We start from the raw sequence: 26,836 nt of genomic DNA, 5'->3' as shown, positions 1-26,836 counted from the left end.
AACCATGGTCTCTCCGTCGATAAGAATTGCATAGTCTAGTGGAGATATTTACATACTCCTTCATGTATGGTATTTGAACTGCGAAATAATTCATTTTAACTAATGAGACCTGTGGAAATTCTAAGGTTAATCCTTCCGAGTTAAGACAACAAAGCGTAAAAGTTAAAAAAAAAATACAAAACAAATATATAATATATAAATGTTACCAAAGGCAAGATAAGTTACTCTTTTACCTACCTGAACAAGTGTTTTAAGTTCTGCTGCGATATTCGTTTTCAGCATACCTGAACAAACTGAGGGTTGGCCCCTTTCATACGCTGCCTGTTCAAACTGTTCAAACATGGTCGCCAGTGATTTACATTTAAAAATACACGCATTAATAAAACTAGCTCCAAAACTATTTGTCTCTGCTAATTTTCCTTGCGATATTCATATGTGTATATATACGTTTATGTAATCGTTAGGTTAACAATCAATAAACCTTATTAACCGATAACCATGGTCTCTCCGTTGATGTGATTTATTACCATGTTTTTTTTACTGTTATGAAGGATTCCATTTACCCACGTCATAACAGTACATACTCCTTCATGTATGGTATATGGACCGTGGTGAGTTTTCGGGTGTTTGGTCCAGATTTCTTGGAGCTGATGTCATGCTCTCTGGATAGTTGTTTCAGCAGATTGTTTAAGAGAAAACCTTCTCTTGATATGCATGGCTGCTATTACATACTAGACTGCCCGTGACCCGTTGGGTCAGTATGTTATATTAGCTATGGAATTAATGTATGAGCATGACACTTGTGACGTAAAGAAAATAGTTTTTTGTGACGTAACAGAAACATTTCTATGAAAGTATATTAAAAATGAAAAAAAGAATATAGATAGATTTCTATGAGTCGATCTGTTTATAATGGTTTATTTTTGAAATTATAAGTGGTTTGCCATACTTATAGGTAAATCTGCACTATTCAAATTTTGATATATCGTTTAATTTAAACGCGAAAAAAACAAAAACAATTGGGACGCTGAAAACGTACACAGTAAAACAATACGTTGTAAAATGCTCTTATGTTTGTCAAAGGTTAAAGTAGATTTATTTGTAAGAAAATTGCGTTAAAATAACTTAAACGTAATACGGAAATGAACGATGTGAAAAAAATGCAGAAAGTATTAACAATTTTTTATTTGGATAATTTAAACGCCAAAAACAAAAACAGTTGGGATGCTGAAAACGTAAACAGTAAAACAATACATTGTCAATGGGTCAAAGTAGATTTATTTGTAAGAAAATTGCGTTAAAATAACTTAAACGTAATACGGAAATGAACGATGTGAAAAAAATGCAGAAAGTATTAACAATTTTTTATTTGGATAATTTAAACGCCAAAAACAAAAACAGTTGGGATGCTGAAAACGTAAACAGTAAAACAATACATTGTCAATGGGTCAAAGTTGATTTATTTGTAAGAAAATTGCGAGAGTATACTTGTAATACAGAATAGTTGCAAAACATCCCCACCTTTCTCATATTAAATAATAATTTCTAAATAATAACGTTAATATTTCAGTGCGCAGGTCAAATTCTGCAAAAGTAGCGATTGGTGTTTATTTGGTTATGCTGTTATTGGTTTATGTTTATGTACACGTGCGCAACCGGAAGTCGTAAACCGGAAAGTGGGTTACATCACTCGTTACAAGGTCATTTGAGTTTTATAATTATATAGATTACTTTTGTTCGGCGTTGTAGGCAACAGACTATTCCTTTCTTTACATTATATGGATGGGGGAGTTGAAGTTTAGATATTGTCCAGTGAAAGTTGGCTTTCGATATACAGATGACCTACAATTGTGAATTACTTATGAATTCTATTTTGTCATGGCTGACGGAATGAAAGCCTGTAACCTTAAGATGCACCCGAAAAAGTTTGGAGGTTACATCGGCTGAAACGTTATGAGAACATCCATCTCTGATCATTATGATTAAAAAAATATCCGTCTCCGATTCCTAGGTTTCTAAAAATATCTGCAGCAATTCCTAGGATTCTCAAAAATTCCACCTCTGATTTGTAGGATTCTAAAAATATCCATCTCCAATTCCTAGGATTCAAAAAATATCCGTCTTTGATTCCTAGGATTCTAAACATATTCATCTCTGATCCTTATGATTCGCAAAATATCAGTCTCTGATTCCTAGAATTCTAAACATATCTATATCCGATTCTTAGGATTGTAAAAATATCCGTTTCTGATTCTTAAGATTAAAAAAATATCCGTTTACGATTTCAAGGATTCTAAAAATATCTATCGCTAATTCTTAGGATTCTAAAAATATCCACCTCTTATCCTTCTGATTCTAATAATATCCGTCTCTGATTCCTAAGATTCTAAACTTAACAGCCTCTGATCCCTAAGAGTTTTAAAATATCAGCCTCTAATTTCTAGGATTCTAAAAATATCCATCCCCAAACAATGCAAATATCATTGCTTGCTTCTCCAATTTGCATTTTAAAATATATTTCTCTCCTTTTAATATAGGAATGTTCACTCTAGATCTGCTGGGAGGCCGACAATTACATTACTCAAAGAACAAGGTAAGTGAATTCTTGTTGCCTTTTCTGTCGTTGCCGTTCTTTCATGTAAAGTGATTCTTTAGATGTTCAGGATCATGACAAAAATATTCGCCTCTGATTTCTAAGATTCTAAAAAATATCCGCTTCCGATTCCTACAGTTGTAAACATATCCGTCACTGATTCCTAAGATTCTAAGAATATCTGTCTCCGATTCCTAGAATTCTAAAGCATTCCATCTTTGGTTCCTAAGATTCTAAAAATATCCGCCCCCCCCCCCTCCAATTCTTAGATTTAAAAAATATCCATCTCTGATTTCTTAAATTGTAGACATATCCGTCTCTGATTCCTAAGATTCTAAAAATATCTGCCTCTGATTCCTAAGATTCTTAAAATATCCATCTCCGATTCCTAGAATTGTAAACATATCCATTTCTGATTCTCCAGATTCCAAAAATATCTATCTCTGATTCCTATGATTCTAAAGATATCCGTCTCTGATTCCTATGATTCTAAAAAATATCTGCCTCTGATTCCTAAGATTCTAAAAATATCCATCCCTGATTCCTAAAATTCTAAAAATATCCGTCTCTGATTCTTAAGATTCCAATATCTGCCTCTGATTCTTTAGATTTTTAAAATATCCATCTCCGATTCTTAAGATTCCAATAATATCTGCCTCCGAGTCCTAAGATTCTAAAAATATCTATCTCTGATTCCTAAGATTCTAAAAATATCCATCTTTGATTTCTAAGATTCTAAAAATATCTATCTCTGATTCCTGAGATTCTAAACATATTTGTCTCCGATACTTAAGTTTCCAATAATATCTGCCTCTGATTCCTAAGATTCTAAAAATATCCACCTCCGATTCCTAAGATTGTAAACACATTTGTCTCCAATTCTTAATATTCCAATAATATCTGCCTCCATTCCGATGATTCTAAAAAATATCCATCTCCGATTCCTAAGATTCTAAAAATATCTATCTCTGATTCCTGAGATTTCCCAACTTTACTGACATGCAGAAGTTCAAGTGTAATGTGAACAGACATCTTGCTACTCATCTCCCTTCATAATATCCCTGCAAATTATGTCCCCGATAGTAGCGCCGTACTGTGCCATGTTTGGGGTGAAAATAGAATAAAATAAATAAATAAAATATAACTAGCAGAGGTACCCGGCGTTGTCTGGGTGTGTGGAGGTGGTGTAGTAAGGAATCCCCTCCAAAAAGGAGTGGAAGTAGCGAGGTAGAGGGGATCAAAACAATAGTAGGCAGCCCGGGTGGAGAGAGGTGTTGTTTAAAAATATTGGGAGCAGGCAGGTTCAAGGCCGGAAGCAAAGGAGGAAAAAACAAAAATGTAACGTCTTGGCCAATGCGTCCATGGCGAAATCGGAAGCCGAGAGCGTTGAAATTAAGAGTAGTCAGTTCAACAGAGACGATGACTTGCGAAAATATCAACAAAAAAAGCGACCACCTCCTTGTAAAAAACAGGTGAGTTGAGGTTGAAGGAATTAATTTTTCGATATTTGTTGTCTGAGACATTGAGCTTCAAAACGAAACTGATGTGTCGTGTGTGTCGAAAGTTTTAGCAGACATAAAAACATACATAAACAGACATTTGAGATTCATCTAATAGATTATGTAAAGTCAAAAACTAATACAAAAACTGTAATTATTTTATACAAAATCTGTGTTTTCTTTTTATAAATAAAAGGTGCCAAGAATGTGCTTCTACATGCATTTGATGGTCGGCCCGCGGTTGCAATGGAAGGCGTGAGAGAAGGTTATTATTTTTCCATTCCGCCATCCATTGTCAGGAGCGAACAGGTAAGCAATTAGTTTGCACTCACACTTTTTTTTGCCATAAGAAATTATCGTTTCTCTTGTCTACAATTACATTATTGTTGTAGACCCGTGCTATGGGTTACAAATGAAAGAAACCACAAGTAGTGTAAAGTGTATACAATATAATATGTATTTATCATAAAGAATCCAAGAGCCACTGAAGTGGTATGAGAGGAACATGTTCGTAGCATGCGGTTAAACATGGTATGAATGTATCCATTTAGTTACTGAAAACAGTGGTATTCATAGGACTGGTTGATTCCACTTAGTTCTCAAATAGGGGTGATTTGTACCCCACAACATTTATTAAAACATTTTTTTCACTCACGTTCAACCCTAACAAGGCATATTGCCACTTGGACATAGGGTTACAATTGGACTTTTTGTCCGCAACTTGGTTTTAAAATTTATAGTTTCTTTAAATGCTGTCGTAATGGCTCTTGTGGGCTGCGACGTTGTTTGGCTGTGGAATTTATTATATATATATATATATATATATATATATATATATATATATGTTGCATCCCTCTGCCTGTTCTACAAGTATTTTAATGGTGAATGCTCTGATGAACTGCAAGCACTTGTGCCCCCACGACATGAACACCCTCAACAGACCCGACAAGCTGCAAAATCCCACCCCCACACAGTAGAGATCCCTAGATGTAAAAGATCTTTCTACTCCAGTAGTTTCTTCCCCAGAACCGCTAGACTTTGGAATTCCATTCCAGGTCACTGCTTTCCCAACTGTACTGACATGCAGAAGTTCAAGTGCAACGTGAACCAACATCTTGCTGCCCAAATCCCTACATAGTACCCCAGTAGTTGTTTACCCTGATAATAGCCCCTTACACCAAAGTGGCAATGTGCCTTGTTTGGGGTGAAAATGTAATAAAAAAAAAATATATATATATATATATATATATTTGGTGCCTCTCCTTTGTGAAATGACAATTGGCACGCTCACACTAGGGGAACTTCCAGAAGGTGTTGGAACTGTACAACAAGTGCATTACAGCCAGAGGAGATTACTTGGAAGGGGACTAGAGTTTTATGTATGTACTATCAATAAAAGTGGCCATATGAAAAAAAAAATTTTTTTTCTTGTCATTTCTCTCCAACCCAAACCTTTTCTTCTATTCAATGTCGACCGACCATTTTTTCTCTTGTCTTTCATGTCTTCCAAGAAGCAAAAACTTGTGAAACAACTTCCGCTAGAACATTTGATCCTTGAGTCCGACTCACCTGCTCTCGGACCGGAAAAACAGGTGAGAAATATTTCCAAATGTATTTTAATCCAGCCCCGAGTTGTAAAAATACAGATTTCTTTTTCAAGTTTTTCTTTTGAAAACCATTTCCATCCTTCAAGTCTTCCCTTTCCTGTTGTCCTGTTACAAAAGAGATTATAAAAACATTGGTACTGTCGGTTTCAAGTCTAAAACAAATGGGACCAATCCCTGATCGCCTATGTTGGTCCCTCTTCAGCCTCTGTTTGTATCTGAATCACTGATTTGTATCAGAAATCCACTGAGGAGAGCTCGATATAGGCGACCAGAGATTTAAAAAATTTTGATAATCTTTACTTTTTGCTTGTTAACGGATTTTTCTGCAAACCTGGATTACCTATATTTGGATTATGCCAAATTTTTCTTTTCGGAACAAATTTCTTATTGATAATATGTTTTTTTTTTTTACATAGACGTCAAGGCCGATAGGCCACTCAAGGATAAGGGTTAAAGAGTGTAGAGTAGTCAAAAGGACAATATAGTAATCGATAGTAATGGAAGTTCGGTAAATTTGTTAACTTAAGTGGAACGGCTCATCAGAAACTTGTTCACGTTGGACTTGAAGACAACCATATTATAGACAGCTGGAAAGCAGGAAAACGGAAGACAATTCCACAGGCGTGCAGTTCTAAGAAAGAAGCTTTGATCATGGAATCTGTTTAGGTTTAGGCACAGATAAAGAGTGGGGAAAATTATTGATAATGTTTTCAGCTAGTCTAGTGTTTCTTGTGAAAGTTTGGCGAGGGGGGACCATAGATTGAAGCTCAGTCGAACACTTTCCATGAAAATAACGATAAAGCAGAGACAAACTCGCAACATCTCTTCTGTGAGATAGAGGTTGCAGCAAAGAGAAAAGGACATCTCCCACCAGGCCACGAAGTCTATTTTGAACCCTATCAAGGCAGGACAAGCTTTGTTATAATATTCATTTGCTAATATCTTTCTTTTGATGAGAAGAACATATTTCTTTGAAACTCAGCGGATTAAGGAAAGTTCAATATACCTTTTTTGAGTATCTTGTCGAACAATGAATTATTGTAAAATATATTTTTGCGGTCTTTAATTTTTCTGTTTACATATATATATATATATATATATATATATATATATATATATATATATATATATATATATATATATATATATATGTATATATATATATATAAATCTATAAATATAAAAGCGAAAATATATGTTTGTATGTGTGTTCGCTTTTTCTGTATGTCTACAAAAGGCTTTTTTCAGAGAAGCGGTCGCTCGGTTCACAATATATATAGTGGCGCCAAATTGACGTGATCACTAGGATACTTCAAGTAAAAGTCAAATATGAACAGGTAAAATTATAGAGGAATAAAAGGCAAATTAAAATATCATATTTAAGCATATTTTACGACCAGGCAAAGCTGCCCCCCCCTAGTAGATATATTATAGAGTAATTATACAGATCAGCTCAATTTCATTTATTTTAAAAATTATTTCATTTATTTTAGAAGTTATTTTAATTGTTTAAAAAGTATTTTATTAATTTAAAAATTATTTCATAAATTTTAAAAACTTATTTTATTTATTTTAAAAATAATTTTATTTATTTTAACAACTATTTCATTTCTTTTAAAAATCATTTTATTTTAAAAATCATTTTATTTATTTTAAAAATCATTTTACTTATTTTAAAAGTTGTTTTAATTATTTTAAAAATCGTTTTATTTATTAAAAAAATTAATGATTTCTTAAATAAATAAAATTATTTTTCAAATAAATTAAATAATTTTTAAAACAAATAAATTTGTTTTAAAAATTATTTCATATATTTGAAAAATAATTTTATTTATTTAAGAAATCATTTTATTTTAAAAGTTGTTTTATTTATTGTAAAAATTATTTCATTTATTTTAAAAATAAAGGCGAATTAAAATATCATATTTAAGCATATTTTACGACCAGGCAAAGCTGCCCCCCCCCTAGTAGGTATATTATAGAGTAATTATACAGATCAGCTCAATTACAGAACTAATCTATAGTTTTCTGTTTTTATTCACTTGTTTGTTTTTTTCCATTGTTTTTTTTTAGGTTCGAAATGAACCTGCAAACATTCGGATATCTGCTGAATACATCGCCAAAATCAAAGGAGTTGATATCAATAAAGTTTTAACGACGACAACAGAAAATGTCATAAAACTTTTTCCAAGATTAAAAAATTTTTTTAAATGAATTTTTTTTGTTTTATTTTTTTTTATATAAAGAAAATTGTAATTAAAACATTATTTATGCAAATGATGCCTTATTTTTATTTTTTATTCTTTTTTTATTATATTTGCTTGTGTTATTTGCTCATATTAATTAGAGTTCGTGTCTCTTTTTTATTTTTTATTCTTTACTAGCGGGGTACCCGGTGTAACAAAGAAAACTTTTTGCATGTGCATGAAAGATAAAGCTTTTAAAAATTTTCTTCTTTTATTAACCAAATAGCTAAATATTATGAATTGTAAAACCACAGAAATTCCCTAGTATTAAGGTCAAGTAAGAAGAAGTCGGTTAGAAAAAATATTGATCTCAATATTGTTTCTTTTAAGTAGGGGAGGTAATGTAACAAGGTAAGGGTGTGGGTAGGTTGATGCCCCCCCCACCCTGTTAGGAAGAAAGGTAAAACCACTTGGTATCAAGTTGTTTATTGAAGAAACCTGAGAACTCTGTGTGTTAAAGGTTAACAAAAACTGTATTTACTAACTGTTTATTTGAGTTCAGATCTTTGAAGCGAGCCATTGTGTTATTTTTGTAAATGATAATTTAGATTATGGACTGAGAATTGAATTTCTAAACAAAAAAGAAATAATATCCGCGTGATGTTCAGAGGGCGATATAATTGTTTATATATATATCAACAAGTCAGATGGACAAAAAGAGAATGTGCAGGCATTTTCTTGGAGAAGAGATGTGCAGAGAGGAACACAGTCAAAGCAGAGTTGGCTCTTTACTTGACACATTTCTTCAGATACCCAGAGACCGACACTCCACAAGGTTACAAGCCTTTGACCATATTCTTAGCATAATAACACATCACTTTCTTCAGGACTCTGAAAGAATTATAAGAACTGTACTGTTTTTTTGTTAATATATATTTGTGTGCAGAATCGTTTTATCTTCTTTTGTCTTTTACTACACAAAAAAATCCACGGCTCTCTTTCGACGACGTTCGTCGTTAAGAGGGTACACAACAAATTGGTCCAGGATATATAACTAGACGATCAACCGATAATTCGGTCACTTCCCCATACCAGTAACTTTAGACGGTCAAGAATTATCACCAGCAGTGGAAGGGTTCCGAGGTCGACGATCATCCTCAACCGACTGGTGAAAGAGTGGGGGTGACACCCGGTGTTGCTCGGGTGTAGAGAAGTTTTATGGTAAGGGTACAAAAAAAAGGTGGTAAGCAGGCAATTATTTATTTTTAAAATTATTTTATTTATTTTAACAATTATTTAATTTATTTTAAAAATCATTTTATTTATTTTAAAAATCATTTTATTTATTTTAAAGTTTTAATTATTTAAAAATCGTTTTATTTATTAAAAAAATTATTTTATTTATTAAAACAAATTTATTTATTTTAAAAATTATTTCATTTATTTGAAAAGTAATTTTATTTATTTAAGAAATCATTTTATTTTAAAAGTTGTTTTATTTATTGTAAAAATTATTTCATTTATTTTAAACCTTATTTTATTTATTTTAAAAATAATTTTATTTATTTTAAAAATTATTTTATATATTTTAATAATTATTTTATATATTTTAATAATTATTTTATATATTTTAAAAATTATTTTATTTATTTTAAAAATAATTTCCTTTATTTTAGAAATTATTTTTTATTTTAAAAATTATTTCATTTATATTGGAAATTATATTTTTTATTTTAAAAATTATTTTATTTATTTCAAAAATTATATTAATCATTTTAAAAATTATTTTATTTACTTTAGAAAATTTTTTTTATTTTAAAAATAATTTTATTTATTTTAAAAATCATTTTATTTATTTTAGAAGTTGTTTCATTTATTTTAAAAATTATTTCATTTATTTTAGAAGTAATTTTAATTCTTGAAAAATTATTTTTTTAATTTTAAAATTATTTCATTTATTTAAAAAAACTATTTTATTTATTTTAAAAATTATTTTATTGATTTCAAAATTTCCTAAAAGTCAAATTCAGACTTCTAATCCGAAACATTTTCAAATAATCACTTAAAAATAAGGATACACAAGGGAGATAATTCATTAAGAAGATACATTCAATTAACTGTGATTGCAAAATTTAATCGCAACTGAGAAGTTGAAGAAATACATAAAAGACATTGCCAAGGTTGCTGCAAAGAAGCTAGGCTCCTTCTACCGTGCTAGAAAACTATCGACACCTGCTAGTATCCTGCATCTTTACAAAAAATGGAATATTTTTGCCTGGTACATCAAACACTAGTCTCTCTCTTTACTGAACAGGGTCCTAAAAAAGGGCTTTATTCTAATTGCTTACGCATTGTCAACCAAGATAAAACCCTGTCCCATCACCGCAATTTTGAGATAGACAGATATATAAAAGACTCAGATCGTTTTTGCGTTTCAACAAACTCATCTACCAGAAAGACTTGCAAAATATCTTCTGTGAGAAAGTGGCTATAAGGAAGATCCATAGAGAACATGAACTGGAAGACATTGCCAAGGTTGCTGTAAAATACTGATCTAGATAAGAACTCACACCTGACAATATTGTGACACAATGACGTAGCTCCTATTTTGGAGGAGCAAGGGGGCTTCTACATTAATAAACCTTATGCCTAACTTGTTCTGTACTTATGTTTCATACAAGATGGTTTGTCGACACAGCGATTACCATTACGATGGGAACAGTCATTTAGCAACGGTGAAATGACAGATAATTATGCAATTCATTTTTGTATAGCGGAACATCAACTTAATGTTTCCTGTCCATTTTATGCGGAGCAGATGCGGTGAATGCTGGCTATAAATGGCCGTACGGAGTGTGAATAGTTGGCTAAATGCAAAAGGATCTTTGCAAATTACATCTACAATTATTATTAAAAATAAATACAAGTCAAAGTCGATTATTACTATTATTATTTGGACTGAGAAGAACTCATCTTAAACTAAACTTAATTGCTGACAGTAAAATCATGTAGATAAACTTCTAGTACGTTTCCTTTGGTTTTAAAAGTGTAGACTGTGCAATATCCTATGCTTACATCATCAACGCTCTGATCCCCATCTGGCATCAATTGTGATGGATGGCTCTCGTCTGAGTGAGGCCCCGTGTTTTGATAAGCTTCTGGGTTTGACCTTTACTCCTCATCTGAAATGGAACACGTACATCAAGTCTGTTGCCAAGGTCGCTGGAAAGATGGTGGGATCCTTCTACCGCTCCAGAAGATATCTCACTACTGATGCAATTCTCTATCTATATAAAAGCCAAGTACGTCCAAGGATGCAATACTGTTGCCACATCTGGGCAGGAGCTGCTAAAAACAGCCTATCCTGCCTTGACAGAGTACAAAATAGACTTCGTGGCTTAGTAGGGGATCAGTGGATTCAGCTAGACGGGTGTTTTTCGTGAAGGATTGGCGAGGGGGGGACCAGAGATTGGAGTTCAGACGAGCACCTGCCATGGAAATAACGATAAAACAAAGACAGGCTCGCAACGTCTCTTCTGTGGGAGAGAGGTTGCAGGGAAGAGAAAAGGGCATCTCCCACTAAGCCACGAAGTCTATTTTGTACTCTGTCAAGGCAGGATAGGCTGTTTTTAGCAGCTCCTGCCCAGATATGGCAGCAGTATTCCATCCTTGGACGTACTTGGCTTTTATATAGATAGAGAATTGCATCAATAGTGAGATATCTTCTAGAGTGGTAGAAGGATCCCACCATCTTTCCAGCGACTTTGGCAACAGACTTGATGTACGTGTTCCATTTCAGATCAGGAGTAATGGTCAAGCCCAGAAGCTTGTCAAAACACGGGGCCTCACCCAGACGAGAGCCATCCATCACAATTGATGCCAGATGGGGATCAGAGCGTTGATGATGTAAGGATAGGAGTTTGGTTTTGGATGCATTAAAGGTAACCAGCCACATCTTCCCCCACTGAACCACGCGCTCGAGATCAGAGGAGAGAGAATCAGAGAGAACTTTGTCATTTACAGCGTTTGATGTGTTGCCGTAGATGGTCGTGTCATCAGCATAGATGAGTGGCCTTCGGCCCTTGATAAGTGGTGACCCCCATGTAAAAAAAAAAACAACAACAAAAAACTTCCTGTGGTTGGGAATATTTTAAATTTAACACTTGATTAATTTGTCCTAATAAAAAGAAAGGAATATAAAGTAATGTTATTCGTTTTATCGTGCAACTATTTGGATAAACTGACCGCCATATTTGTTTTTGTAACCATAGTAACGGTAGTGTTTTAATTTAATGATTAATGCACTAGTTGTTTATCCAATACATAAAAGGCACTATGCTTGTCTGTCTGTCTGCCTGTCTCCATATTTCTAAACTCTATTTCCTGATCAGGCTGTCTGAAGATATTGGCTTCCTGAGGTGCAACCTCTATCTCACAGAAGAGATGTTGCGAGTTTGTCTCTGATGTATCGTTATTTTCATGGAAAGTGTTCGACTGAGCTTCAATCTATGGTCCCCCCTCGCAAAACTTTCACAAGAAACACTCGTATAGCTGAAAACACTATCAATAATTTCCCCCACTCTTTATCTGTGCCTAAACCTAAACATAGATTCCATGAACAAAGCTTCTTTCTTAGAACTGCACGCCTGAGGAATTGTCTTCCGTTTTCCTGCTTTCCAGCTGACTACAATATGGTTGTCTTCAAGTCCAAGATAAACAAGTTTTTGATGAGCCGTTCCATATAAGTTATCAAATTTACCAAATTTTCATTACTAATGATTACTATATTGTCCAATTTCTACTGTACACTCTTTAACCCTTATCCTTGAGTGGCCTCTTGGCCTTGATAATGTGGTGATGCCTATGTAAAAAAAAAAAATGCACCTAACATTGAAAATATGGAGACAGACAGACAAACATAGTGCCTTTTATGTAATAGATAAATAACTAGTGTATTAACCATGAGATTACTTGTAATATTTGCCATCAAGTTTTTAGGTCCCTTCATCTCAGCTTTTTTTTTTGTTGTTTTTGGTCCCCCGACAAAAGGTTGGTGGACCTTTAAATTCATCCTTGTCCATTCGTCCGTTCGTCTGTTCGCACTTTTCTCAATAACTACACCTTGGAATTTTTTAAAAAATTTTGCACAAACATTAAACATGATATGAGTAAAAAAAGAAGTAACAGAACAGATTTCCGTGAAAAACTGCGGTCCCCCCGCCCCTCGGAGTGCCTTTCGAATCAATATGGCTAAAATTGACACTTTTGTGCTTATTAAAAAAAATTGATGGCTTGGATTTTTTTTTTAATTAAAAACACAAAAGCAGTTGTTCTATTCGAATTTTCGTAATTTTTGGATACGTTACTATTTTCGACATGACAATTACATACGTAATATTATTTTTGCTTAAAACAATAGGCAAATGAGTAGTATTTGTCAGGAAAAAATTATAAAAACTATTTATTTTTATATGACACAATATTAGACCCAAAGGCTGAAATAAAACCAGAAAAAAGTTTCATTTTTAATATTAAAACTGTTTTTGGCCGCCATATTTTTTGTAATGCAAAAAAAAAGGCTAAATTTGGCCTTAAAAGGGCCAATCTGTAAAACCTTAGAAAGGCCAAATTTTGAAAACAATAAGGCGGCTTCGAATTTAGTCTAATAAAAATGATGGAAAAATTAATAAAAATGAATTTTTTTCTGGTTTTACTGCAGCCTTTGGGTCTCATAATGCATTTCATATATATATATATATATATATATATATATATATATATATATATATATGCAGTTTTTATAATTTTTTTTGTCTGTCAAATAAGTTACGCCGCTAAACTACACATTTACCAAACGATGTATTTAAAATTTTGAATTGTCCACTATATCTTAACATGCACCACAAATTTCTGACCCTTGTGTCACATCATCTCGTCGTAGCAGTGAGATAAATATCTAGCATAGGGTGTAATCAGCATTAAAAATATAGTAGTAGTCACCCAGAGTGATCTCCCCTTTAGAATCACCAGGTTTTCTCTGTAGGACGCGCCACTATCCACCGCATGTTTCCGGTTCTGTTTTATTGTAATAAGGTGAGTCGCTCGTCTCTCCACTTATTAATGTCCGTCTCTCGACCGTCCGGTTCAACTAGAAATATTTATTAACAATTTTTATCCTTCCATCTTCAACTGGCATCTCAGATTGTATTCAATTGAAAATTTCTAAGTTCAAACAAGAGGGGACGTAGGTATAGGTAGATGAGAATCCTATAGACCAAGTCAAGTCAACGTGTATTCAATTGAAAATTTCTAAGTTCAAACAAGAGGGGACGTTGGTATAGGTAGATGAGAATCCTATAGACCAAGTCAAGTCAATGTGTATTCAATTGAAAATTTCTAAGTTCAAACAAGAGGGGACGTTGGTATAGGTAGATGACAATCCTATAGACCAAGGCAAGTCAATGTGTATTCAATTGAAAATTTCTAAGTTCAAACAAGAGGGGACGTTGGTATAGGTAGATGAGAATCCTATAGACCAAGTCAAGTCAATGTGTATTCAATTGAAAATTTCTAAGTTCAAACAAGAGGGGACGTTGGTATAGGTAGATGACAATCCTATAGACCAAGGCAAGTCAATGTGTATTCAATTGAAAATTTCTAAGTTCAAACAAGAGGGGACGTTGGTATAGGTAGATGAGAATCCTATAGACCAAGTCAAGTCAATGTGTATTCAATTGAAAATTTCTAAGTTCAAACAAGAGGGGACGTTGGTATAGGTAGATGAGAATCCTATAGACCAAGTCAAGTCAATGTTTATTCAATTGAAAATTTCTAAGTTCAAACAAGAGGGGACGTTGGTATAGGTAGATGACAATCCTATAGACCAAGTCAAGTCAATGTGTATTCAATTGAAAATTTCTAAGTCCAAACAAGAGGGGATGTAGGTATAGGTAGGTGACAATCCTACAGACCAAGGCAAGTCAACGTGTATTCAATTGAAAATTTCTAAGTTCAAACAAGAGGGGACGTTGGTATAGGTAGATGAGAATCCTATAGACCAAGTCAAGTCAACGTGTATTCAATTGAAAATTTCTAAGTTCAAACAAGAGGGGACGTTGGTATAGGTAGATGACAATCCTATACACCAAGTCAAGTCAACGTGTATTCAATTGAAAATTTCTAAGTTCAAACAAGAGGGGACATTGGTATAGGTAGATGACAATCCTATAGACCAAGGCAAGTCAACGTGTATTCAATTGAAAATTTCTAAGTCCAAACAAGAGGGGATGTAGATATAGGTAGATAAGAATCCTATAGACCAAGTCAAGTCAACGTGTATTCAATTGAAAATTTCTAAGTTCAAACAAGAGGGGACGTTGGTATAGGTAGATGAGAATCCTATAGACCAAGTCAAGTCAATGTGTATTCAATTGAAAATTTCTAAGTTCAAACAAGAGGGGACGTTGGTATAGGTAGATGATAATCCTATAGACCAAGGCAAGTCAATGTGTATTCAATTGAAAATTTCTAAGTTCAAACAAGAGGGGACGTCGGTATAGGTAGATGAGAATCCTATAGACCAAGTCAAGTCAATGTGTATTCAATTGAAAATTTCTAAGTTCAAACAAGAGGGGACGTTGGTATAGGTAGATGACAATCCTATAGACCAAGGCAAGTCAACGTGTATTCAATTGAAAATTTCTAAGTCCAAACAAGAGGGGATGTAGGTATAGATAGGTGACAATCCTATAGACCAAGCCTTCTCAGATTGTATTCAATTGAAAAATTCTAAGTCCAAACAAGAGGGGAGGTAGGTATAGATAGGTGACAATCCTATAGACCAAGCCTTCTCAACGTGTATTCAATTGAAAAATTCTAAGTCCAAACAAGAGGGGATGTAGGTATAGATAGGTGACAATCCTATAGACCAAGCCTTCTCAGATTGTATTCAATTGAAAAATTCTAAGTCCAAACAAGAGGGGATGTAGGTATAGATAGGTGACAATCCTATAGACCAAGCCTTCTCAGATTGTATTCAATTGAAAAATTCTAAGTCCAAACAAGAGGGGATGTAGGTATAGATAGGTGACAATCCTATAGACCAAGCCTTCTCAGAGTGTATTCAATTGAAAAATTCTAAGTCCAAACAAGAGGGGATGTAGGTATAGATAGGTGACAATCCTATAGACCAAGCCTTCTCAACGTGTATTCAATTGGAAAATTCTAAGTCCAAACAAGAGGGGATGTAGGTATAGATAGGTGACAATCCTATAGACCAAGCCTTCTCAACGTGTATTCAATTGAAAAATTCTAAGTCCAAACAAGAGGGGATGTAGGTATAGATAGGTGACAATCCTATAGACCAAGCCTTCTCAGATTGTATTCAATTGAAAAATTCTAAGTCCAAACAAGAGGGGATGTAGGTATAGATAGGTGACAATCCTATAGACCAAGCCTTCTCAGATTGTATTCAATTGAAAAATTCTAAGTCCAAACAAGAGGGGATGTAGGTATAGATAGGTGACAATCCTATAGACCAAGCCTTCTCAACGTGTATTCAATTGAAAAATTCTAAGTCCAAACAAGAGGGGATGTAGGTATAGAAAGGTGACAATCCTATAGACCAAGCCTTCTCAACGTGTATTCAATTGAAAAATTCTAAGTCCAAACAAGAGGGGATGTAGGTATAGATAGGTGACAATCCTATAGACCAAGCCTTCTCAACGTGTATTCAATTGAAAATTTCTAAGTCCAAACAAGAGGGGATGTAGGTATAGATAGGTGACAATCCTATAGACCAAGCCTTCTCAGATTGTATTCAATTGAAAAATTCTAAGTCCAAACAAGAGGGGATGTAGGTATAGATAGGTGACAATCCTATAGACCAAGCCTTCTCAACGTGTATTCAATTGAAAAATTCTAAGTCCAAACAAGAGGGGATGTAGGTATAGATAGGTGACAATCCTATAGACCAAGCCTTCTCAGATTGTATTCAATTGAAAAATTCTAAGTCCAAACAAGAGGGGATGTAGGTATAGATAGGTGACAATCCTATAGACCAAGCCTTCTCAACGTGTATTCAATTGAAAAATTCTAAGTCCAAACAAGAGGGGATGTAGGTATAGATAGGTGACAATCCTATAGACCAAGCCTTCTCAGATTGTATTCAATTGAAAAATTCTAAGTCCAAACAAGAGGGGATGTAGGTATAGATAGGTGACAATCCTATAGACCAAGCCTTCTCAACGTGTATTCAATTGAAAAATTCTAAGTCCAAACAAGAGGGGATGTAGGTATAGATAGGTGACAATCCTATAGACCAAGCCTTCTCAACGTGTATTCAATTGAAAAATTCTAAGTCCAAACAAGAGGGGATGTAGGTATAGATAGGTGACAATCCTATAGACCAAGCCTTCTCAACGTGTATTCAATTGAAAATTTCTAAGTCCAAACAAGAGGGGATGTAGGTATAGATAGGTGACAATCCTATAGACCAAGCCTTCTCAGATTGTATTCAATTGAAAAATTCTAAGTCCAAACAAGAGGGGATGTAGGTATAGATAGGTGACAATCCTATAGACCAAGCCTTCTCAACGTGTATTCAATTGAAAATTTCTAAGTCCAAACAAGAGGGGATGTAGGTATAGATAGGTGACAATCCTATAGACCAAGCCTTCTCAGATTGTATTCAATTGAAAAATTCTAAGTCCAAACAAGAGGGGATGTAGGTATAGATAGGTGACAATCCTATAGACCAAGCCTTCTCAACGTGTATTCAATTGAAAAATTCTAAGTCCAAACAAGAGGGGATGTAGGTATAGATAGGTGACAATCCTATAGACCAAGCCTTCTCAACGTGTATTCAATTGAAAAATTCTAAGTCCAAACAAGAGTGGATGTAGGTATAGATAGGTGACAATCCTATAGACCAAGCCTTCTCAACGTGTATTCAATTGAAAAATTCTAAGTCCAAACAAGAGGGGATGTAGGTATAGATAGGTGACAATCCTATAGACCAAGCCTTCTCAACGTGTATTCAATTGAAAAATTTTAAGTCCAAACAAGAGGGGATGTAGGTATAGATAGGTGACAATCCTATAGACCAAGCCTTCTCAACGTGTATTCAATTGAAAAATTTTAAGTCCAAACAAGAGGGGATGTAGGTATAGATAGGTGACAATCCTATAGACCAAGCCTTCTCAGATTGTATTAAATTGAAAAATTCTAAGTCCAAACAAGAGGGGATGTAGGTATAGATAGGTGACAATCCTATAGACCAAGCCTTCTCAGATTGTATTCAATTGAAAATTTCTAAGTCCAAACAAGAGGGGATGTAGGTATAGATAGGTGACAATCCTATAGACCAAGCCTTCTCAGATTGTATTCAATTGAAAAATTTCTAAGTCCAAACAAGAGGGGATGTAGGTATAGATAGGTGACAATCCTATAGACCAAGCCTTCTCAGATTGTATTCAATTGTCAAATTTCTAAGTCCAAACAAAAGGGGATGTAGGTATAGATAGGTGACAATCCTATAGACCAAGCCTTCTCAGATTGTATTCAATTGAAAAATTTCTAAGTCCAAACAAGAGGGGATGTAGGTATAGATAGGTGAGAATCCTATAGATTAAGCCTTCTCAGATTGTATTCAATTGAAAAATTTCTAAGTCCAAACAAGAGGGGACGTAGGTATAGGTAAATGAGAATCCTATAGACCAAGTCAAGTCAACGTGTATTTAATTGAAAATTTCTAAGTCCAAACAATAGGGGACGTAGGTATAGGTAGATGAGAATCCTATAGACCAAGTCATCTCAACGTGTATTCAATTGAAAATTTCTAAGTCCAAACAAGAGGGGACGTAGGTATAGGTAGGTGAGAATCCTATAGACCAAGTCATCTCAACGTGTATTCAAGTGAAAATTTCTAAGTCCAAACAAGAGGGGACGTAGGTATAGGTAGGTGAGAATCCTATAGACCAAGTCATCTCAACGTGTATTCAATTGAAAATTTCTAAGTCCAAACAAGAGGGGACGTTGGTATAGGTAAATGAGAATCCTATAGACCAATGCAAGTCAACGTGTATTCAATTGAAAATTTCTAAGTCTAAACAAGAGGGGATGTGGATATAGGTATATGAGAATCCTATAGACCAATGCAAGTCAACGTGTATTCAAATGAAAATTTCTAAGTCCAAACAACAGGGGATGTGGATATAGGTAGATGAGAATCCTATAGACCAATGCAAGTCAACGTGTATTCAAATGAAAATTTCTAAGTCCAAACAACAGGGGATGTGGATATAGGTAGATGAGAATCCTATAGACCAATGCAAGTCAACGTGTATTCAATTGAAAATTTCTAAGTCCAAACAACAGGGGATGTGGATATAGGTAGATGAGAATCCTATAGACCAATGCAAGTCAACGTGTATTCAATTGAAAATTTCTAAGTCCAAACAAGAGGGGATGTGGATATAGGTAGATGAGAATCTTATAGACCAATGCAAGTCAACGTGTATTCAATTGAAAATTTCTAAGTCCAAACAACAGGGGATGTGGATATAGGTAGATGAGAATCCTATAGACCAATGCAAGTCAACGTGTATTCAATTGAAAATTTCTAAGTCCAAACAACAGGGGATGTGGATATAGGTAGATGAGAATCCTATAGACCAATGCAAGTCAACGTGTATTCAATTGAAAATTTCTAAGTCCAAACAAGAGGGGATGTGGATATAGGTAGATGAGAATCTTATAGACCAATGCAAGTCAACGTGTATTCAATTGAAAATTTCTAAGTACAAACAAGAGGGGATGTGGATATAGGTAGATGAGAATCCTATAGACCAATGCAAGTCAACGTGTATTCAATTGAAAATTTCTAAGTCCAAACAACAGGGGATGTGGATATAGGTAGATGAGAATCCTATAGACCAATGCAAGTCAACGTGTATTCAATTGAAAATTTCTAAGTCCAAACAAGAGGGGATGTGGATATAGGTAGATGAGAATCCTATAGACCAATGCAAATCAACGTGTATTCAACTGAAAATTTCTAAGTCCAAAAAAGAGGGGATGTGGATATAGGTAGATGAGAATCCTATAGACGAATGCAAGTCAACGTGTATTCAATTGAAAATTTCTAAGTCCAAACAAGAGGGGATGTGGATATAGGTAGATCAGAATCCTATAGACCAATGCAAGTCAACGTGTATTCAATTGAAAATTTCTAAGTCCAAACAAGAGGGGATGTGGATATAGGTAGATGAGAATCCTATAGACCAAGGCAAGTCAACGTGTATTCAATTGAAAATTTCTAAGTCCAAACAAGAGGGGATGTGGATATAGGTAGATGAGAATCTTATAGACCAATGCAAGTCAACGTGTATTCAATTGAAAATTTCTAAGTCCAAACAAGAGGGGATGTGGATATAGGTAGATGAGAATCCTATAGACCAATGCAAGTCAACGTGTATTCAATTGAAAATTTCTAAGTCCAAACAACAGGGGATGTGGATATAGGTAGATGAGAATCCTATAGACCAATGCAAGTCAACGTGTATTCAATTGAAAATTTCTAAGTCCAAACAAGAGGGGATGTGGATATAGGTAGATGAGAATCCTATAGACCAATGCAAATCAACGTGTATTCAACTGAAAATTTCTAAGTCCAAAAAAGAGGGGATGTGGATATAGGTAGATGAGAATCCTATAGACCAATGCAAGTCAACGTGTATTCAATTGAAAATTTCTAAGTCCAAACAAGAGGGGATGTGGATATAGGTATATGAGAATCCTATAGACGAATGCAAGTCAACGTGTATTCAATTGAAAATTTCTAAGTCCAAACAAGAGGGGATGTGGATATAGGTAGATCAGAATCCTATAGACCAATGCAAGTCAACGTGTATTCAATTGAAAATTTCTAAGTCCAAACAAGAGGGGATGTGGATATAGGTAGATGAGAATCCTATAGACCAAGGCAAGTCAACGTGTATTCAATTGAAAATTTCTAAGTCCAAACAAGAGGGGATGTGGATATAGGTAGATGAGAATCCTATAGACCAAGGCAAGTCAACGTGTATTCAATTGAAAATTTCTAAGTCCAAACAAGAGGGGATGTGGATATAGGTAGATGAGAATCATATAGACCAATGCAAGTCAACGTGTATTCAATTGAAAATTTCTAAGTCCAAACAACAGGGGATGTGGATTTAGGTATATGAGAATCCTATAGACCAATGCAAATCAACGTGTATTCAATTGAACATTTCTAAGTCCAAACAAGAGGGGATGTGGATATAGGTAGATGAGAATCCTATAGACCAATGCAAGTCAACGTGTATTCAATTGAAAATTTCTAAGTCCAAACAACAGGGGATGTGGATATAGGTAGATGAGAATCCTATAGACCAATGCAAGTCAACGTGTATTCAATTGAAAATTTCTAAGTCCAAACAAGAGGGGATGTGGATATAGGTAGATGAGAATCCTATAGACCAATGCAAATCAACGTGTATTCAACTGAAAATTTCTAAGTCCAAAAAAGAGGGGATGTGGATATAGGTAGATGAGAATCCTATAGACCAATGCAAGTCAACGTGTATTCAATTGAAAATTTCTAAGTCCAAACAAGAGGGGATGTGGATATAGGTATATGAGAATCCTATAGACGAATGCAAGTCAACGTGTATTCAATTGAAAATTTCTAAGTCCAAACAAGAGGGGATGTGGATATAGGTAGATCAGAATCCTATAGACCAATGCAAGTCAACGTGTATTCAATTGAAAATTTCTAAGTCCAAACAAGAGGGGATGTGGATATAGGTAGATGAGAATCCTATAGACCAAGGCAAGTCAACGTGTATTCAATTGAAAATTTCTAAGTCCAAACAAGAGGGGATGTGGATATAGGTAGATGAGAATCCTATAGACCAAGGCAAGTCAACGTGTATTCAATTGAAAATTTCTAAGTCCAAACAAGAGGGGATGTGGATATAGGTAGATGAGAATCATATAGACCAATGCAAGTCAACGTGTATTCAATTGAAAATTTCTAAGTCCAAACAACAGGGGATGTGGATTTAGGTATATGAGAATCCTATAGACCAATGCAAATCAACGTGTATTCAATTGAACATTTCTAAGTCCAAACAAGAGGGGATGTGGATATAGGTAGATGAGAATCCTATAGACCAAGGCAAGTCAACGTGTATTCAATTGAAAATTTCTAAGTCAAAACAAGAGGGGATGTGGATATAGGTAGATGAGAATCCTATAGACCAATGCAAGTCAACGTGTATTCAATTGAAAATTTCTAAGTCCAAACAAGAGGGGATGTGGATATAGGTAGATGAGAATCCTATAGACCAATGCAAGTCAACGTGTATTCAATTGAAAATTTCTAAGTCCAAACAAGAGGGGATGTGGATATAGGTAGATGAGAATCCTATAGACCAATGCAAGTCAACGTGTATTCAATTGAAAATTTCTAAGTCTAAACAAGAGGGGATGTGGATATAGGTAGATGAGAATCTTATAGACCAATGCAAGTCAACGTGTATTCAATTGAAAATTTCTAAGTCCAAACAAGAGGGGATGTGGATATAGGTAGATGAGAATCTTATAGACCAATGCAAATCAACGTGTATTCAACTGAAAATTTCTAAGTCCAAAAAAGAGGGGATGTGGATATAGGTAGATGAGAATCCTATAGACCAATGCAAGTCAACGTGTATTCAATTGAAAATTTCTAAGTCCAAACAAGAGGGGATGTGGATATAGGTATATGAGAATCCTATAGACGAATGCAAGTCAACGTGTATTCAATTGAAAATTTCTAAGTCCAAACAAGAGGGGATGTGGATATAGGTAGATCAGAATCCTATAGACCAATGCAAGTCAACGTGTATTCAATTGAAAATTTCTAAGTCCAAACAAGAGGGGATGTGGATATAGGTAGATGAGAATCCTATAGACCAAGGCAAGTCAACGTGTATTCAATTGAAAATTTCTAAGTCCAAACAAGAGGGGATGTGGATATAGGTAGATGAGAATCCTATAGACCAAGGCAAGTCAACGTGTATTCAATTGAAAATTTCTAAGTCCAAACAAGAGGGGATGTGGATATAGGTAGATGAGAATCATATAGACCAATGCAAGTCAACGTGTATTCAATTGAAAATTTCTAAGTCCAAACAACAGGGGATGTGGATTTAGGTATATGAGAATCCTATAGACCAATGCAAATCAACGTGTATTCAATTGAACATTTCTAAGTCCAAACAAGAGGGGATGTGGATATAGGTAGATGAGAATCCTATAGACCAATGCAAGTCAACGTGTATTCAATTGAAAATTTCTAAGTCCAAACAACAGGGGATGTGGATATAGGTAGATGAGAATCCTATAGACCAATGCAAGTCAACGTGTATTCAATTGAAAATTTCTAAGTCCAAACAAGAGGGGATGTGGATATAGGTAGATGAGAATCCTATAGACCAATGCAAATCAACGTGTATTCAACTGAAAATTTCTAAGTCCAAAAAAGAGGGGATGTGGATATAGGTAGATGAGAATCCTATAGACCAATGCAAGTCAACGTGTATTCAATTGAAAATTTCTAAGTCCAAACAAGAGGGGATGTGGATATAGGTATATGAGAATCCTATAGACGAATGCAAGTCAACGTGTATTCAATTGAAAATTTCTAAGTCCAAACAAGAGGGGATGTGGATATAGGTAGATCAGAATCCTATAGACCAATGCAAGTCAACGTGTATTCAATTGAAAATTTCTAAGTCCAAACAAGAGGGGATGTGGATATAGGTAGATGAGAATCCTATAGACCAAGGCAAGTCAACGTGTATTCAATTGAAAATTTCTAAGTCCAAACAAGAGGGGATGTGGATATAGGTAGATGAGAATCCTATAGACCAAGGCAAGTCAACGTGTATTCAATTGAAAATTTCTAAGTCCAAACAAGAGGGGATGTGGATATAGGTAGATGAGAATCATATAGACCAATGCAAGTCAACGTGTATTCAATTGAAAATTTCTAAGTCCAAACAACAGGGGATGTGGATTTAGGTATATGAGAATCCTATAGACCAATGCAAATCAACGTGTATTCAATTGAACATTTCTAAGTCCAAACAAGAGGGGATGTGGATATAGGTAGATGAGAATCCTATAGACCAAGGCAAGTCAACGTGTATTCAATTGAAAATTTCTAAGTCAAAACAAGAGGGGATGTGGATATAGGTAGATGAGAATCCTATAGACCAATGCAAGTCAACGTGTATTCAATTGAAAATTTCTAAGTCCAAACAAGAGGGGATGTGGATATAGGTAGATGAGAATCCTATAGACCAATGCAAGTCAACGTGTATTCAATTGAAAATTTCTAAGTCCAAACAAGAGGGGATGTGGATATAGGTAGATGAGAATCCTATAGACCAATGCAAGTCAACGTGTATTCAATTGAAAATTTCTAAGTCTAAACAAGAGGGGATGTGGATATAGGTAGATGAGAATCTTATAGACCAATGCAAGTCAACGTGTATTCAATTGAAAATTTCTAAGTCCAAACAAGAGGGGATGTGGATATAGGTAGATGAGAATCTTATAGACCAATGCAAGTCAACCTGTATTCAATTGAAAATTTCTAAGTCCAAACAACAGGGGATGTGGATATAGGTAGATGAGAATCCTATAGACCAATGCAAGTCAACGTGTATTCAATTGAAAATTCCTAAGTCCAAAAAAGAGGGGATGTGGATATAGGTAGATGAGAATCTTATAGACCAATGCAAGTCAACGTGTATTCAATTGAAAATTTCTAAGTCCAAACAAGAGGGGATGTGGATATAGGTAGATGAGAATCTTATAGACCAATGCAAGTCAACCTGTATTCAATTGAAAATTTCTAAGTCCAAACAACAGGGGATGTGGATATAGGTATATGAGAATCTTATAGACCAATGCAAGTCAACGTGTATTCAATTGAAAATTTCTAAGTCCAAACAAGAGGGGATGTGGATATAGGTAGATGAGAATCTTATAGACCAATGCAAGTCAACCTGTATTCAATTGAAAATTTCTAAGTCCAAACAACAGGAGATGTGGATATAGGTAGATGAGAATCCTATAGACCAATGCAAGTCAACGTGTATTCAATTGAAAATTTCTAAGTCCAAACAAGAGGGGATGTGGATATAGGTAGATGAGAATCTTATAGACCAATGCAAGTCAACGTGTATTCAATTGAAAATTTCTAAGTCCAAACAAGAGGGGATGTGGATATAGGTAGATGAGAATCTTATAGACCAATGCAAGTCAACGTGTATTCAATTGAAAATTTCTAAGTCAAAACAAGAGGGGATGTGGATATAGGTAGATGAGAATCTTATAGACCAATGCAAGTCAACGTGTATTCAATTGAAAATTTCTAAGTCCAAACAAGAGGGGATGTGGATATAGGTAGATGAGAATCCTATAGACCAATGCAAGTCAACGTGTATTCAATTGAAAATTTCTAAGTCCAAACAAGAGGGGATGTGGATATAGGTAGATCAGAATCCTATAGACCAATGCAAGTCAACGTGTATTCAATTGAAAATTTCTAAGTCTAAACAAGACGGGATGTGGATATAGGTATATGAGAATCTTATAGACCAATGCAAGTCAACGTGTATTCAATTGAAAATTTCTAAGTCCAAACAAGAGGGGATGTGGATATAGGTAGATGAGAATCTTATAGACCAATGCAAGTCAACCTGTATTCAATTGAAAATTTCTAAGTCCAAACAACAGGGGATGTGGATATAGGTAGATGAGAATCCTATAGACCAATGCAAGTCAACGTGTATTCAATTGAAAATTTCTAAGTCCAAAAAAGAGGGGATGTGGATATAGGTAGATGAGAATCCTATAGACCAATGCAAGTCAACGTGTATTCAAATGAAAATTTCTAAGTCCAAACAAGAAGGGATGTGGATATAGGTAGATCAGAATCCTATAGACCAATGCAAGTCAACGTGTATTCAATTGAAAATTTCTAAGTCCAAACAAGAGGGGATGTAGGTATAGATAGGTGAGAATCCTATAGACCAAGCCTTCTCAACGTGTATTCAAATGAAAATTTCTAAGTCCTTACAGGGGTGGACGTAGGTATAGGTAGATGAGGAGCTACTAGACCAACACATGTCAAGTAGTATTCAATTGAAATCTCTAAGTTCAAAACAGTGTAAGTAAGTGTCTTGAAGTGCCCGATCGACGCCTACTGCCATGTTGGGTGCATGTAGGCGTAGCAAAATGCCTTCTAATCTGCTAGGCACATCGGGACTTAGTTTTTTTTTCTGTCCTTTCTCTGCACCGTGTAGGTTGGCGTCTGGATGTGCCTCATCGACGCCTACTGTTACCTGGGATAGCAAGACGGGGAATAGGGATAAAGAATAAGAAAAGGGAGATAGACAGATCTAGATAAATACAGAGGTATAAAGAGAGACAGGCAAGGGAGATACATTTCATGATTCAACTTATATGCTAATAGGAAATAGTTTGTATATCAGGAACACAAGCATTGTTTTTACTGGTTAATTCTACATCAGAATACACTTGTAGATTTTATGTAGCTTTTTTTCTATAGGGAACATGCAAATAGCACACATAACATCTAGACATATAAATATATACATAAAACAATTATAGTTATGAGATATATCTGAACTAATCCAAAAAGACAATAATGATGAATATCATCACTTACCTTGGAAAATTATCCAGGCTGTATGCCTACTCACATTCCATCAAACACCAGGAAATCATGAGCCATTGCTTGGTTGATTTTTTTTATTTTTATTTTTTTCATACACATTTGTAATTGTGTTTTGCTTTATCAAGTATTTTTGTAGTTAATCTGTGGTGTTGGGAGAGGTGTTAACATGAATC

General features: G+C 34.7%; 1 protein-coding gene across 2 annotated transcripts; it reads left to right on the top strand.

Moving 5' to 3' along the window:
• The first annotated feature begins 249 nt into the window (after positions 1-249).
• Positions 250-7,979, top strand: LOC145271443 (putative deoxyribonuclease tatdn3-B). 2 transcript variants are annotated; one of them, XM_080126971.1, is made up of 5 exons: positions 250-955; positions 2,538-2,593; positions 4,289-4,401; positions 5,604-5,684; positions 7,773-7,979. In XM_080126971.1, exons 3-5 carry the CDS (start codon positions 4,339-4,341, stop codon positions 7,911-7,913), a joined length of 285 nt encoding a protein of 94 aa, XP_079983097.1. In that variant the 5' UTR covers positions 250-955; positions 2,538-2,593; positions 4,289-4,338; the 3' UTR covers positions 7,914-7,979. The 2 variants fall into 2 exon arrangements, with proteins under 2 accessions (XP_079983097.1, XP_079983098.1); XM_080126972.1 differs by lacking the exon at positions 250-955 and having other exon boundaries at positions 1,454-2,593; positions 5,607-5,684.
• Positions 7,980-26,836: the final 18,857 nt, after the last annotated feature.

Source organism: Euprymna scolopes, chromosome 46 (genome assembly GCF_053919585.1).
Source record: "Euprymna scolopes isolate OS-2025 chromosome 46, ASM5391958v1, whole genome shotgun sequence".
NCBI classification, from domain to species: Eukaryota; Metazoa; Mollusca; class Cephalopoda; order Sepiida; family Sepiolidae; genus Euprymna; species Euprymna scolopes.
The sequence above is the reverse complement of the archived record's forward strand: the minus strand, read 5'-3'. Positions and strand labels throughout refer to the sequence as shown.

What these genes read in the sequence shown, in the direction of transcription:
- LOC145271443 (XM_080126971.1), top strand. Translation starts at nt 4,339, where the DNA reads ATGGAAGGCGTGAGAGAAGGTTATTATTTTTCCATTCCGCCATCCATT. An exon ending in CCATTGTCAGGAGCGAACAG is followed by an intron (nt 4,402 to 5,603) that starts GTAAGCAATTAG and finishes ATGTCTTCCAAG; the next exon opens with AAGCAAAAACTTGTGAAACA. An exon ending in CTCTCGGACCGGAAAAACAG is followed by an intron (nt 5,685 to 7,772) that starts GTGAGAAATATT and finishes GTTTTTTTTTAG; the next exon opens with GTTCGAAATGAACCTGCAAA.